Here is a 15,185-nt window from a genome sequence, read left to right on the forward strand (position 1 = left end):
AGTTATCTTTCGATGGACATTTAGGTTGCTTCCATGTCTTGCCTATTGTAAAATAGTGCTGCTATGAACACTGGGGTGCATGTATCTTTTCGGATTAGAGTTTTCTCCAGATATATGCCCAAGAGTGGGATGGCTGGACTATAATAGTGACTCTTATTTTTAGTTTTTTAAGGAACCTCCATAGTGGCAAGATGCAGTGGTTTTAACAATCATCATTTCTTGGGGATGTGTGAAAGGGGAGACTTACTTTTCCTCCAAAGTCTTCAGCAGGAGCTGGACTGGGTGGTCTATGACTTTCAGGCCAGAGTGCTGGGGTGAATTCTGAAGGTTGAAAGGGAAGGTGTCCCAATGCCAGTAAAGCGCATGCCTGGTCTCTTCCTCTCTCCTCCAAGTGAACTTCAACAGCATGTCAAAATGCATCTTTGTCTTTGGCGACCCAAAGGCTGCATGGCATCCAGAGGCCCCAGAGAGCAGCACACGCATCCTGCATTTCCAGGGGTCAGGGACGCAATGCCCGTTAAGGGCTCCATGGCTTCCCTCACCGAGTCTTCAATACTGAGGACCTCAGAGGACAAGGCTGGAGGCTGGGGTCCCTCCTCTGTAAGCCTGGGAGGGGAGTGACCTAGCACTAGTCCGGCAGGGAATGAAGGATGACCTCCATGCATTCAAGAAATCTTTATTGAAAGTCTGTTGCATCACACATTGTTCTGAGACTTGACATAGTCTAAGGACATAGTCTTAATTACTTAATCTTCTCTACAACCCAGGAGATAGACATGATCCTGTTACAGACAGCGAACTGTGCTCATGGCGCCATCGCTAATGAAGCTGAGCCAAGATCCAAACCCAAGCAGCCTCGCTGGAGCCCATGTCTTAGAAGATTATCATTAATATTTAAGATTACACATTGCCTATTAAAAAAAAATCCCTCCCTTGCTGGAGTTTACATTCTAGTGGGGCAGAGGAGGGAAATGAACAGCTAACATTGTCAGTTGGGTTTATAAATGCCATGAGGAAAATGAAAGTAAGTTAAGCGGAGACTTGTGGGGAGAGGACCTCTCTAGAGGTGAACACGGACCTCCCGGCCTCCTGAGAGAAGGCAGCAGAATCATTTGAAAACATGAGGCATGCTTTAAGCACAAGGACAAAAATAAAAGCCCTGAAGTTAAAAATAAAAGCCCTGAAGTTGTACCAAGACAGTTTGGAGACAGGAGAATGAGTTGGAGCAGAGCAGAAAGCAGGTGTCAGATTACACAGGGCATAGGTCCGGGAGAGGAGTTTGGGTTAAGTTGGAGGGAAAACATTGGAGAATCCTGCAGTCTCTTTTGGAGGAAGGGCCATATGATTAACATTTGAAAAATTAAGCCTGGCTGAAGAGCAGGCTGAGGTAACTAAAAAAGAAACCACGGAGACCTGTTCAGAGCCTCTTTCAGGAGTTTTGACAAAGGAGCTTTACCGGGGGCAGGGGGCACGGCTGAGCTAGGTACAGGTGCAGGAAGGGCTCGGATTAAAGGTCAAGTTACTGTGCTTGCTCATGGTGAGGCTTCTAGGATGGCTCCGAGCTTTTGGCCTGAACCATTGGGCCAAAATGGGGGTGCATTCATTTGCTGCGTGAGGAGGAGAGCAGTGGTCTGATGGACACGCCTCATCTGTCTTAACAGGAAATGGCTCACTGTTAGGTTTCCTCTCCCATTCTAGGTCAATTGCTCCAAGAAACAGTCAACCCTTGTTACTATGTGATGCCTATTCTAAATACCCTATATTAACCTCACAACTTCATATGGGGTCAGATGCTATTATCAATAGAGTTTGGGGGCAGGGGGAGGGCATAGGGCCAGAAAGCTCCCTAAGTGGGGTTCATTTTGGTTTGTGAATTACCAAGCTGGTCTGTATTAGGGAGGTCCCCATTCTGATGGCCCCTCAACCACCAGGAGTGAGCCCGGCCTATGGAAATGCTCATCTGCCCCAATTCCACTTCTGTTTGGAGGCCCAGTGCAGCTATTCCTTAAGTGTGGATGGTTAATCCCAGAGACCCCTTCAAGGGGTCTGTGTGAGGTTCTCCTTTCTCATTTACTTACCGGTGAGGCCGAGTAATCTTCCCACTCCAGCCTGAGCAACATCCTGCAGCAGACTGAATGCAGCAGGGAACCCAGCTAGTCATCTTCTATTCCATTTGCAAGGACTTGAAGCTGTCAGTGACAGGATGTCACATCTCTCCTAGCTTGTCTGCTTTTTGGTCAGAGCTGCATCTCAGAACTTGACTCCTGGACTCTTTTTCTCTAGATTTTTTTTTTTTAAACCCTAGCCAAGTGTGCTCTTGGACCTTTTTCTAGCTTTGGGAGTTTCAATTAAGGGTTAAGCTCAAGGGCCACCTCAGCTGTGATGTTATCTCCAATACTTTAACCACACATCAAGACACAGTATGAAACTAGTTGAAAAAATTTATTCTTTAATTAGCAACCTTCGAGGGTGGGAGGAAGTCACATCAGGACTTAAAGACACAGGCAGAGGCCCCAGACTAGTTGGTTTTTCCTGGTCAGCTGACCCACTTCAGCCACAGCCTACTCTCTGCATCCTGGTCCCAGGTAGGTTTGACTGCAAATGGTCTTCACTTCATCCGAGGGCCTAGTTCCAGTGAATTCATGGCTTCCTCCAGTCTGAGAATCCCTGCACCAGAAAGCAACAGTGGGCACATGTGAGGAGAGGGGGGAAGAGCCTAAATACAGTTCCCAGCCTCTGTCAGACTTCACTTCTGGGGCATCCCAGCTAGGCGTCCTGGGCCTGGGATTCCCGGAACCTCAGCACGTGGGGCCAACTGGGCTCATTCCAACATGGGGTTGGGGAGGCCACCAGGACCTGGGCTGACAGCACTGCCCTAAGGGGCCGGCCCAGGGTCCCTAGGACCAACGGACGGAGCTCGCCCCGGGGGCTGGGCACAGCGCAGGCTGGCGGGGCCCATCGGGGGGCAGGAAGAAGGGCGGGGGGACAGGAGGCCCGCTCACCGCGCTCCTGCCTCAGGCGCTGCCGCTCCGCCATGGACTGCAGCATCCACTTGGTCCGGAACTTGGACAAGTCGGGGCCGTAAACCAGGACCTCGGTGAGGTCCGAAGACTCCAGAGTCCGCACCTCAAGCATGACTTTGCTCACTTGCTCGATGTACGGGATTCGAGATCCACCTGGGCCTGTTCGGGTAAGAAAGTGATCACTGGGGCCCTGGGCCGACCTCCCGCCGGCCGGGGCAGGACAGGCTCACTCACCAAACATGGCTTCCAGCAGCCCTGTCTGGACCTGGAGCACCTCAGGATTCTTCAGGTCTCCAGGAGCTTTCACCCACGGCGGGAGATTCTGACGCTGGGGCGGTGTCCCCATCCGAAGGGCCTCGACCGGGAGCGAGCACGCGCACCTGGGCTCGGCCTCACACAGCCGCCGGGCGCCGCGCGCGGAAAGCGGAGCTCCCGGTGGGACACCGCCCCTCCCGCCGGGCCCCGCCCCTCCCGCCGGGCCCCGCCCCTGGCCTTGGCTGCCCAATCCCGCACTCGCAGCGCCCCACCCACCCAGCCCTGATCTCCGGAGGACCATCTCCACCTTCCCATCCCCTCCTCTCCTCCCAGCGCTGGTGGGCCCAGCCGGCTCCGAGTTTACCGGGGTTTCCACTGCTGACTCGTTTCTTCCAGCACCAGAACCCCTTGGCCTTGGGAATGCATGTGGAGAGGGTGCTGTCCTCTCTTCCCCGAGAAACATGTATTTGGGCTTGAACCCCAGAAGGCAGGAGTCTGGGTTTGGGGGTCCGAGGACCACACAGCTGCCAAATCGAGTCAAAAAGAGGGGCTTTTTCCCCTCAGCATACTGGGGTGGGACCCTGGGACTTCACTGCACCAGTGACCCCTGCAACTTCCAGGGACTGAGGAGTAATTCCTGACGTTTAACAAAGAGGAAAACGAGATTCGGAAATTCATTACCTTCAAGGGTCATGATGGGGTCTCTAAAGTGGCCTGACGGTTCACGGTCCTTGAAGGCTTTAAGTCTGAACTTCTGAATCTACCCCGATTTTGAAGCTCACATCGTGTGCCCCGCCTGGCCACTCTGGCCCAAACTGTGTGACCCCGGCTTCTGGCTCTAATAAAACTTGTTTTATTCATTTTAAAAAAAGATATGGGGGGAGAGGCAGGTATAGCTCAGTGGTAGAGTGTGTGCTCAGCATGCACAAGGTCCTGGGTTCAATCCCCAGTACTTCCGTTATAAAACAAAACCACATTGCTTTAAGTAATGTACTAGATCCACCTGATAAAGGCATGATTTCAATGATACATGGCTTCACTTATGGTGATGAAACTGGCTTCTCCCAAGACCACCCTCTGGTAACATCTACTATTCCCTCAGCTGGCTTTATGGCCACTTCTTAGTGCAGACTTCTTCACATTAAATCAAAACCTGTGGGCTGTTCTTTTGCAACCACCAGTGATAGTTTAGATAATGGTCAATGGCTAAAACTATTAAACGAAAGGTTATTAACTGGATATTCAAAAGGTCTGGAAGTTACAGCCCATAGATATGAATTATAAAGAAGAAAATATTCCTTTATAGTAGAGACTTGAAGGACAGAGACCACCTTAACCAAAGACTAAAATTAGCATCACTAATAATGGGACAAGTGGACTACTGGTTTGTCAATTCTATGAAAACAAAAAAGCAGACTGTCTTATAAAGAGACTATCTTCTTAATCAAAGCTATGCATCATTCAAACCCTGGATCGAAGACAGAGAAAGAACATTTCAGGACAGTGGGAAAAATTTTAACATGGGCTATATTGTAAAGTAGTATTTGATTATATGTTCTATAATATATAACTTCTATAGTCCTAAGAAAATGTCCTTGCCTGAACTATGTAGCGCTGATATCTATAATTTACTTACAAATAGTTCAACACCCACCCAATGAAATTCTATTTTCTCTCTATATATAGAGCCAATGTGATAAATGTTAACAGTTGGTTCTCAGTAAAGGACATATAGAATTCTTTTTACTTTTCTGTAGTTCTGAATGTAAATTAAAAGGAAATGAAGTACTAGTGGGTCAGGTAGCTGGTAAAAAAGTAACTTTTCAGAGGGAAAAAACGTGTAACCTATCCCCTAGTGAGGACTTCCCTTATCATGCTTTCTAAATCATCCCACCCCCCACACACACTCACACCATTTCTTTGGCTGGAAGTTCAATATGGTATTTAAAGAAGTAGACAGAGGGGCACAGGAATTGTGTCCAACTTCAAAGTATTAAAGAGAAGCCTGCATAACTTTACAAACTTATTTCAGACTCATAAAACTGTACAAACTTATAGGCTAAACAACCAGGACTTAAATTCCTGGCTCAAAAAATATGACTATCAAAAAACTTTAACTTGAAATGATACATGCACCCCAGTGTTCATAGCAGCACTATTTACAATAGGCAAGACATGGAAGCAACTTAAATGTCCATCGACTGGATAAAGAAGTTGTGGTATATATATATAATGGAACACTACTCAGCCATAAAAAAAAGAGTGAATTTTGCCATTTGCAGCAACATGGATGGACCTAGAGATTATCAGATCAAGCAAGTCAGAGAAGGCAAATACCATATGATATCACTTATATGTGGAATCTAAAAAAATGATACAAAGGACCTTATTTACAAAACAGAAATAGACTCACAGACATAGAAAACAAACTATGGTGACCAAAGGGGAAAGTGGGGGGAGAGATAAATTAGGAGTTTGGGATTAGCAAGTACACACTACTATATATAAAATAAACAAAAAGGACCTACTGTATAGCACAGGGAACTATGCTCAGTATCTTGTAATAACCTATAATGGGAAAGAACCTGAAACAGAGTATATGTGTATGTATAACTGAATCACTTTGCTGTATACCTGAAACTAACACGACATTATAAAGCAACTATACTTTAATTTAAAAAAATTTTTAAAACTGAGTAGTAATAACTAATGTCCTTTCTAAAGAGTTCATGTCTAGTTAGACCAGGACAGTGGGTCCTGTCACCAGTTTATAAGCATCCATCTCCCCACTGCCATCAATGATTCTCAGCTGTTTGCCTTCCCACTGGAATAAGTGCCTGCATCCAGATTTCAGTTGTTACTTTATTGCAAAACACAGCGTTTAAAAACTAAATGTTTTTAAATTTGTACACCCACCAACTATAATCTGCTGTTTCCTGTATTTTTAGGTAATAATGTACCCTGATGTATTAGAGATGAGCTTCTCAAACTTGAATGGATTGAAGAGTCCTGTAGGGATGTTCTTAAAATGCAGCTTCAGGAGGCCCAGGGAAGGTCTAAGAGTCTTCATTTTTACATTTCTGGGGGAATGCTAATGCTGCTAGTTAATGGATCACATTTTGAATAGCAAGGTTACAGGTACCTCAACTACTGAAGACCATGCCTAGATGGTAAAAACCGGCAGATAGAAAAATGTGATGTAATTAGCCAGTTTTCTAGTGCACGCTCTCTCAATCCCTATATAACAACATATGCTGGGCTCCATCCCTTTTCAACATGAGGGAATCCACTAAGTAGCCTGCCTTACCCCCTGCCCCACCAGGTCTCTCCTCCTAGTCCCCAAACAAAAAGGGGATTATTCATTACCATTGGTCAATTGCCATGCAGGGATGTGAGTCCCACAACTGCCAGGTATTCTGAGTTCAATGTGAAATCTCCCATTTTTTAATGTTGGCACCTGATTCAAAACTCTAACTGGAAGAGATATGTGCACCCTCAATGTTCACAGCAGCACTGTTTACAATAGCTAAGACATGGAAACAGCCTAAATGTCCATCAACAAATGACTGGATAAAGAAGATGTGGTCCATATATACAATGCAAGACTACTCAGTCACAAAAAGGAATGAAATAATGCCATTTGCAGCAACATGGATGGACTTTGAGATTATCATAATAAGTGAAGTAAGTCAGAGAAAGACAAATATTGTATGATATTACTTATATGTGGAATCTAAAAAAATTATACAAATGAACTTATTTACAAAACAGAAATAAACCCACAGACAGAAAACAAACTTATAGTTACCAAAGGGGAAAGGGAGGAGGGATAAATTTGGAATTTGGGATTAACAGATACACACTACTATATATAAAATAGATAAACAATAAGGGCCTACTGTATAGCACAGGGAACTATATTCAATATCTTGTAATAACCTATAATGGAAAATAATCTGAAAAAGAATATATGTATAACTGAGTCATTTTGTTGTACACCTGAAACATTGTAAGTCAATTATACTTCAATAAAAAAATAAAATTTTTAAATGTAGAAGAAAAAAATGATGTGTGTAAAACACAACACACCTGGAAGAATCACTAGGTCAGTGGAAACCAATCTTCAAAGAGTTCGCATGCCAGGCACACTTGTATCCTCAGCCTCCAGAAAACGGTGTGCTTCCAAAGGTGTGTAATGCTTCAAGTCTGATCCTGCCCTGCTTCCTCTCCATCTCCACTGCTTCCCAGCCTTCAGGGGTGCATAACCCCCTTTGCTTCCATCTCATCCTCTATCAACTCTCTCCAAATTGACATACAGGCTTAATGCGATTCCTATCAAAGTGCTGTCAAAATTTCTTTGTAGATATTGAGTATTTTTAAATTTACATTTAAAACAACAAAGGAACTACAGTAGCTAAAAAGTTTTTGAAAAAAAAAAAGATCTGCCTGCCTAAATTTAACTATTATTATATAGCTATAGTAATCAAGATGATGCAGTATTGGCAGATTGAATGTAAAATGCAGAGCTATAAGTCCTTTGGGAAAAAGAACACAGGATGATACCTTGGGAACAAGGGCTAATACATCCTGAGACGTGTCACCAAAAGGTTGATACAGAAAAGAAAAATTGGACCTCATCTAAAGTAAGAACTTAAAAAAATTTTTTTGAGGGGGGAGGTACTTAGGTTTATTTATTTATATGTTTATGTTTAATGCAGGTGCTGGGGACTGAGCCCAGCGTCCCCCGAATACTAAGCATGTGCTCTACCACTGAGCTGTACCCTCCCCACTTAGAGTAAAAACTTTTGTTTTGTGAAACCAACCCTGTTAATGAGATGAACAGGCAAACTAAAACTAGGAGAGAATTTTTGCAAATCACATATCCAGCAAAGGACTAATATCAAGAACACAAAGAACTCTCAAAATCCAAGAGTAGAAAAAAATCAATACATTTAGAATATAAGCAAAAGCTGTTCCAGTGGAGAGGCTGTGAAGATAGCTAGTCAGCACATGAAAAGCTGCTCCTCGTCACGTGCTGTTAGGGAAAGGCAGGTTAAAGCCACACTGAGAGGTTAGCACACAGCCGTCAGCACGACTAAAACAGAAAACGGGGACAATGTGGGAGTCGGGGAGGATGCAGGACAAGGCGGTCACTCGTGCATTGCTGGTGGGCGGGAAATGGTGCAGCAACTTTGGAGACCATCTGAGAGTCCCTCAACTGATTAAAGACACAGTTCATAGGACCCAGCAGTTCCTCTCCTAGGGACAAACCCAACAGAAATAAAACATGCGTCCACACAAAAACTGGCACATGAATGTTCATAGCGGCTTTGCCTGTAACAGCCAAAAGCTGGAACAACACATTTGTTTCAACAGGTGAATGGACAAATAAACTGTGAGACATTTATACCATAGACTATTTCTTGTCAGTAAAAATAAACTACTGATAGAAGCAACAACCTGAATGAACATCCAGAGAATTATGCCGAGTGAAAAAAAGGCCAATCCTCGAAGTTTACATACTGTATAATTCATTTATATAACATTCTTGAAATGACAAAGTTATGGAAATGAAAAACAGATCAGTGGCTGCCAGGAATTAAAGAGGGGGCGGAGGCCAGAAGGAAGTGGGTGTGGCTATAAAAGGGCAAATGAGGGACACTTGTGGTGACAGAAATGTTCTGTTTCTTGACTGTATTGATGTCAACATTCGGATTGTTATAGTGTACTACGGTTTTGCAACACATTACCATTGGGGGAAACTGAATAAGGGCACATGGGAGCTCTCTGTGTTATTTCTTACAACTATGAATGAACCTATAATTATCTTTAAAAGGTTTAACTTTTAAAAATCAGAATTTAAAAAATTTCAATCTGTCTGAATGTAAGTCCTGATCTCAGAATCCCTCTTTAACTGCCATACGGCACAGTGTTCTGTTGGTAATGGAAGCTGGACAGTTAAAAGACTTAACACAGAGTTGGAAGCCCTAGCTAGAGCAATTAGGCAAGAGAAAGAAAAGGTGTCCACACTAGAAAGGGAGAAGATGGCTCCCCACTGCACACAGAATTCTGTCTCTTGGCATTTTGATTACTTGCAAATGGCCCAGGTACATATGTTCCAGAGTGTTCTCAGAATCATTAAAATAGTGAAAAATTAGAGCATATGCGTGTTCTTGAAAGGCTATAGGGACAGGCAATCTTTAAAAGAATGAGGTAGAGTTAAGTATATTAAAAAACACAAAATGCACCGAATATATTGTTGAGTAAAAAATGCCTCTTCAGAGATACACACCACTATATATAAGAGATAAACAAGGTCCTACTGTAGAGCACAGGGAACTACATTCCATACCTTGTAATAAACCAGAACAAAAAAGAATACGAAAAATATGTGTGTATAACTGAATCACTGTGCTGTACACGAATACAGCATTGTAAAACAACTACACTTCAGTTTAAAAAAACACCTCTTCACAGTTCTGTGTAGAGTATGATCATGAAGAACTAAGGGAAAGGTGTATATTTTATCAGAATTTGGTTTGAATCAATTGGAGATGAATAACCATGCTGAGACAAGTCAGAGGAAAACAGCAAATCTGGGAGTCTGGGATTAGGAAGGACTGGATTTAATTTCACAGAAACCTGATTCCCCCACTGGCTTAAAGGGCAGGGACATTTGCAAATCAAAGAGGTGAGTTTATTCTTTCTCACTTTCAGTGTTTGGCCAACCCACTGACAGACGGACACGCTTGCATCCATGAATTTTGACGTCACATTGAGTGAGTGTACCCTGCACTGTGCCCGTTCTTTCATCCAACAAATATTTGTGGAGCATGTCTGTGTATACAGCAGGGTTCCAGGTGCAGGGAACACTGCAGTTAAAAAAAAAAAAAAAGTCCCTGTGCTCATAGTCTGGGATTCGTACAGCTGTCATAGGAGAAACCGACATGTAAGCAAAACTGAGTGAAATACAGAGTTGGTGAGATAAGGTGTGATTTGGAGAAAATGAAAGCAAGGAAGGAGCATGAAGCCGTGATTTTAAATCCAGAGCCCGTGGAAGGTCTTCACGTGTTATAAGGATGCTAGTGGTGGTGTGGGGGCAAACTACCAACTCGTGGAGGGAAAGGGAACAGAGCAAAGGCCCTGAAGCTAGAGCATGGGGACTAAGGGACAGCAGAGGGCTCTGGGACTAGAAGGCAGTGTGGAGGAACCCAAGAAGGAGAAGGCGGACAACTCAAAGACGGGGAGGCGCCCACGCAAACATCTCAGCTTTTACTCAGAGGAAACTAGGAGGCCATCCAGGGTTTTAAGTGACACGGCTTAATTTCCCTGCAGTGGAATTCTTCCTGCCCTTGTGTTGGAGAGGAGACTGAAGCAGGTGAGGGGAGAGAGGCGGCTGCAGTCACCAAGAGGGGAGTGGGGGCCCGGGCCATGGGGATAGCACGGAGGCGGTAAGACGTGACTAGAGTTTGGACATACTGTGAAGTTTCATCTAAGGGGATTTGTTGAAGGGGTGGGTTAAAAGAGAGAGGCAGAGAGAGAGAGAGAGAGAGAGAAATCGTGGAAGGACTCCAAGGTTTGGGGCTGGAAATCCAGAAGGATGGCGTCGCCATGAACTGATGTGAAGAAGACCACAGAGGTAGCAGGTGTGTACGCTAGGTAGTGGGGACGCTTTGAGGATTAACTAGACAGAAGCAAGAGGGTTTGGGAAGGGGAGGCTGAGATCATCAGCGCGGAGGCATGACTGCAAGCGGGGAGACTGCAGAGATCACTGAGGGAGTTAAGTGGTAGCTGTTGGGAGAGAAGGTGGGAAGCCTGGCCCTGGGTTCTCTGTAGGGGTGCGGGTTGGTGTGTGGGGTGGGGCGGGCATGGCCCCCACTCCTCATCTTCCCCTCTTTCCTCTGTGCTCCCAGCCCACCTGCCTGCCAAGGTGGTCTCTGGATGGGGCGGCCAGGCTGGCACCCCAGCCCGGGGGAGGGAGGGGGAAGGGGCCTGGCCCTATCTCCTCAAGCTCCCTCCAAACCCCTAGCTGGTGGCTCCCTTAGAAAGGAGAGAGGGAAATCGAAAAAATAGAAAGGAATCCTGGAATCTCTTCCAGAAGCGAAGCTGCTCTCCAAATTGCATTTGAAATCAGAGACCGGGGAAGCAGTGTCACTATCCCTTCAATAAGGGGCACCTGCAAGCCCCACTGCTTGGCGGATTCCGGGGGTCTATGCCATCTCCGCAAGGAACTCCCCCTACCGAGAAACGCGGCCCTAGTTTTTGCTAAAAAACGCCCCCACCTACCTTCCCGACGTCCCCCGAGAGTCTGGAGCCCGAGCCAGAGCCTCCCCTGGCCAGCCCTGCGCGCAGTCGGCTGCCCTGGAGGGTCCGCGTCCCCCTGTTTCGCTAGGATTTTCTCGCTGGTGCCGGGGGCATCCTGCAGAATGGGGGCCGGCCACGCGGACCTTGGAAGCCGAAGATGCCAGCCCCAACCTGGGCGATTGCTGGACCCAGAAGCAGCACTTCATTCACTTAGCCCCCTTAGGACGCTGCCTTCTGTCTTCTCTAAAGCTCCCCACCCCCTAGTAAGGAATGTAACACTGTGCTCGCTAAGGACATCCACAAAGTACAGAGCTCTTCCAGGAGAGGACCTCAGTCCATGTGGGAGAGTTCTAATAATTCCTATACATCAAATAAATGACACATTAACATGTTGAACCTAAAGTTCTCTTCAGTGATCCACTATCCAATATAAACTAGGATTTCATCTTAAAGCCACACATCTAAATCCATTACTTAATACATTTTAAATTGGAGTTGCAAACCTGTCCCTCTAATATGTGTCATTATCTGAAATATTCAGGAACACAAAACACCACGTATACGGACTCCTTCCTCTTTGTAACCACTTTGGAGAATAAAATGCAATAAACTGCTTGTAGTACAATGTGTACAGGATTTAAAAAAAATTTTTTTAAAGCAAAAACAAAATGTGTACAACTTGAGCAGTTTTGACATACAGTCATAGCCAGTGAAACCACCATTGTAATCAAGATAATGCACATTTCCATCATCCTCTGAATGTCCCAATTCCTCTTTCCAATCCCTTCCTCTCCATCCCTATCTTCAGGCAATCACTCCCTGATTTCTATCAGTATAAATTATTTTGCACATTCTAGAATCTCTATAAAAATGACAGATTCCTTTTTAACACAATTACTAATGCTATGGTTTTAATGCTCTTAAATATTTCTATACCCAATCCTGAAACTTCAAAGAATTAAAATAGCTCTATACACACATGCGCGCGCGCGCGACAATAGCATGCATAGCACAGCAAGTATCCTCTTAAGCCAACTAAAGAATAAAAATATCCTCTTATATCATTTTGACATAACAAACAGATTTCAGACCATAGATTTTCATGGGGATGCTTCTTGGATTGGATTCTTGTTGGTGACACTGATGGGACCTCACATTTCAATGTACAGTGAGTGACTGAAAAGAGTTATGTAGCCCAGATCCTTGGGTTTCAGGTACACACTCACCTAGTCGGTCTGCCTAGCTGCAGAAGTTTATACCTCCATCCTGCGATCATTCGAATGGATTTTGCCCTTCTTTGACTCTTAATTCATATTCTGCTAAGGCCTCAAGACTTTTGACCCTGACAGACAGACACCTGCAAATTTCTCATGCACTTCTTTGGTCTACAGAACTCCCGTAAGGATACAAGGATGAGCCTGGCTGAATTCTAAGGATCTAGCCCGAGTCTAGCCATCACACCCCAACTACTGACGGAAGAAATACACAGCTTTACCTTTTTGAGTAGCAGCTAATAGGTAATGCTTTAAGCTGGAAGAAAAATCAAGAAATGAAGATATAATCATGCTATTTATTTTTTAATTTGATTGATTGATTGATTGATTGATTTTAATGGTGGTACTGGGGATTGAACCCAGGACCTCATACATGCTAGGCAATCGTGTTATTTAGAGAACTGAAAAAAATTTTAAGGGATTTTCCTCTGGTGTCCAAACCACAGGGACCAGCCGCTATTGGCTGTGCTCAGCTGTCTCTAATACGCTAAGGAAGAAGACGGAAATGTACTGGGATCTGGGGAGGGAACTCGGTGATCAGGGTTCAGGAGGAAGTGGGGGACTTAAGGCTTTGAACACCTTTTTACCCCCTTAAGTTTTTGCTTTTCCATGTATTTAATTAGGTTTTCCATTTAAAAGTTATTCCAACCCCTCCGGAATACTAAACTGATCCCATTAGAACTGTCTGAAATGCACCCAGGTCTCTGCAAATATCACTTCGCTTCTCTGAAAGATATTTTCCTGGTGTTGGATCTCTCCTACCTCTCTGGGACCGTCCTTACCTCCCTGAGTCCACAGTTACTGCTTCCACAGTTTCCCAGTCGTAGGCTCAAGCCCGGAGCTCCGCCCTCTTCCAGCGCACCTGGAATTGGGAGGATCCAGATGAGGCGCTCGGCAGGGTGCACCTGCGAAGTCTTGAGAACAGGCCCCTGCTGCGGGGTTTGGAGGCGAGGCCTGGGATCCAATGAGGAGGGCACGGGAGGTGGAGAGGCACTCGGCCCTTGAAATAAGGCCAGGGCGCTCCTGCAGCCGCCAGTCTCCACCGCTCCGCCTCAGGGCCCGCTGCAGCATGGCCGCTCCCAAACGGTTTCCTACCCTGACTCAGCTACAGCAGCGAGAGAGGATGCTGTCTATTCGAGGTGCTGGGTAACCTCACCAAACGGCCCTGCTGGCTTTACGCCGAGTACCTGAGGGCTCCGAAGGTAATGCTCCTGGAGGCCTGGCCGGTGGAAGCGATCTTCGGTGAGTGGGTCCGAAAGGGGAGGCCGACGCTGTCGTCTCCTTCCCCTCCTCCTGCCCCAAGCTGGCTGCGTCCCAAGGCTAGCCTCTGCGGTGGCCCTGGCCCCCGTCCGGTGCCCCTCTGCCGCCTCTGCTCCCAAGTCTCACTCCTCGCGGCCTGCCTGCTTCCTGCGCAGGCCGGGAAGGAGAGCACATCCCAGTGCGTGTCCCAGACCGTGCTTCACGTCCGTCGGTGGGGCCCTGAAGGTGAGGCTGAGATCTTGATACTTGCTTGGCCTTATTACCAGAAGGATGTCTCCAGCGTGATCATGAGCTTAGCTGACTATCACCGCCAAGTACGGGACCCCGGACAGTGAAAGGTTCCCTGGGCAGGGGATCTTGATGCCTCCTGGCTGTGCCTGGGCAGCGGTCTCATCCTCTTAGTTCGCCTGGGGGAGGGTTTCTTCTCTGCAAGGGATCTAGAGGACCAAATTGACCTCGTACTCTCAGATTCCAGGCCAACCCCGGCAGCCCGTACTGCTGCCTCCTTTTGAGGAGAGAGTATTTGGAACACAGGCGTGGTCTCACACTGCTCTTCTTCCAGGCTCGGAGAAGGAGCCTGTCAGGGAAGCGGCGGCCCAGCGCCTCCCCAAAGCTACCGCCCAGAGCCCGGTTACCAGGTTTTGAAGGCATCTGGGGCCCAGGAACAAGAGCGCCAGGCAAGGTCAAAGTGGAAGCCCCCGCCTGGAGCTCTATTCTCAGTTCTGCTTCTGATGCAGAAGCTGAAAAGAAGAAAAATGGTGTGTGGGTTGGATTTGGTGTTCCCCCACCCCCACTCCATTAAAATGTTTGCAAACACGAATCCAGAGTTCTATTAAGAGCCGAATTTCCCTAACGGCTGTTAAGTGGCAGGGAGAAGTGGGGGAGAGGCACGTGTGCTCTGGGCTGACTCGCACTCAGGCGGGTGGGAGCTTTTGGATTTCTGGCCGACCAGGTGCTTCCCTTGTGCCCCTTAACCGCGCGCATCCGGCTTTGGAAGGTCAAAGGCCTCTTGGCCCCGTCTTCTCCGGGAAACCTGTCCAAGACTGTGATGTCTCCACTCAAGATCACC

General features: G+C 46.4%; 2 protein-coding genes across 2 annotated transcripts; one reads left to right on the top strand and one right to left on the bottom strand.

Annotated features, from left to right (window-relative positions):
* Positions 1-2,433: 2,433 nt before the first annotated feature.
* Positions 2,434-3,537, bottom strand: LOC141573846 (developmental pluripotency-associated 5 protein-like). The gene is made up of 3 exons (XM_074345422.1): positions 3,258-3,537; positions 3,003-3,182; positions 2,434-2,667 (listed from the first exon to the last, which is right to left on the bottom strand). The coding sequence occupies exons 1-3, from the start codon at positions 3,367-3,369 to the stop codon at positions 2,609-2,611; spliced, it is 351 nt and encodes a 116-aa protein (XP_074201523.1). The 5' UTR covers positions 3,370-3,537; the 3' UTR covers positions 2,434-2,608.
* A 10,116-nt stretch (positions 3,538-13,653) lies between these two features.
* Positions 13,654-14,924, top strand: KHDC3L (KH domain containing 3 like, subcortical maternal complex member). Its single transcript, XM_074345423.1, is given in 2 exon segments — positions 13,654-13,979; positions 13,981-14,924. Coding segments are annotated over 2 exon segments (630 nt in total). The 5' UTR covers positions 13,654-13,820; the 3' UTR covers positions 14,452-14,924.
* Positions 14,925-15,185: the final 261 nt, after the last annotated feature.

Source organism: Camelus bactrianus, chromosome 18 (assembly GCF_048773025.1).
Source record: "Camelus bactrianus isolate YW-2024 breed Bactrian camel chromosome 18, ASM4877302v1, whole genome shotgun sequence".
Taxonomy (NCBI): domain Eukaryota; kingdom Metazoa; phylum Chordata; class Mammalia; order Artiodactyla; family Camelidae; genus Camelus; species Camelus bactrianus.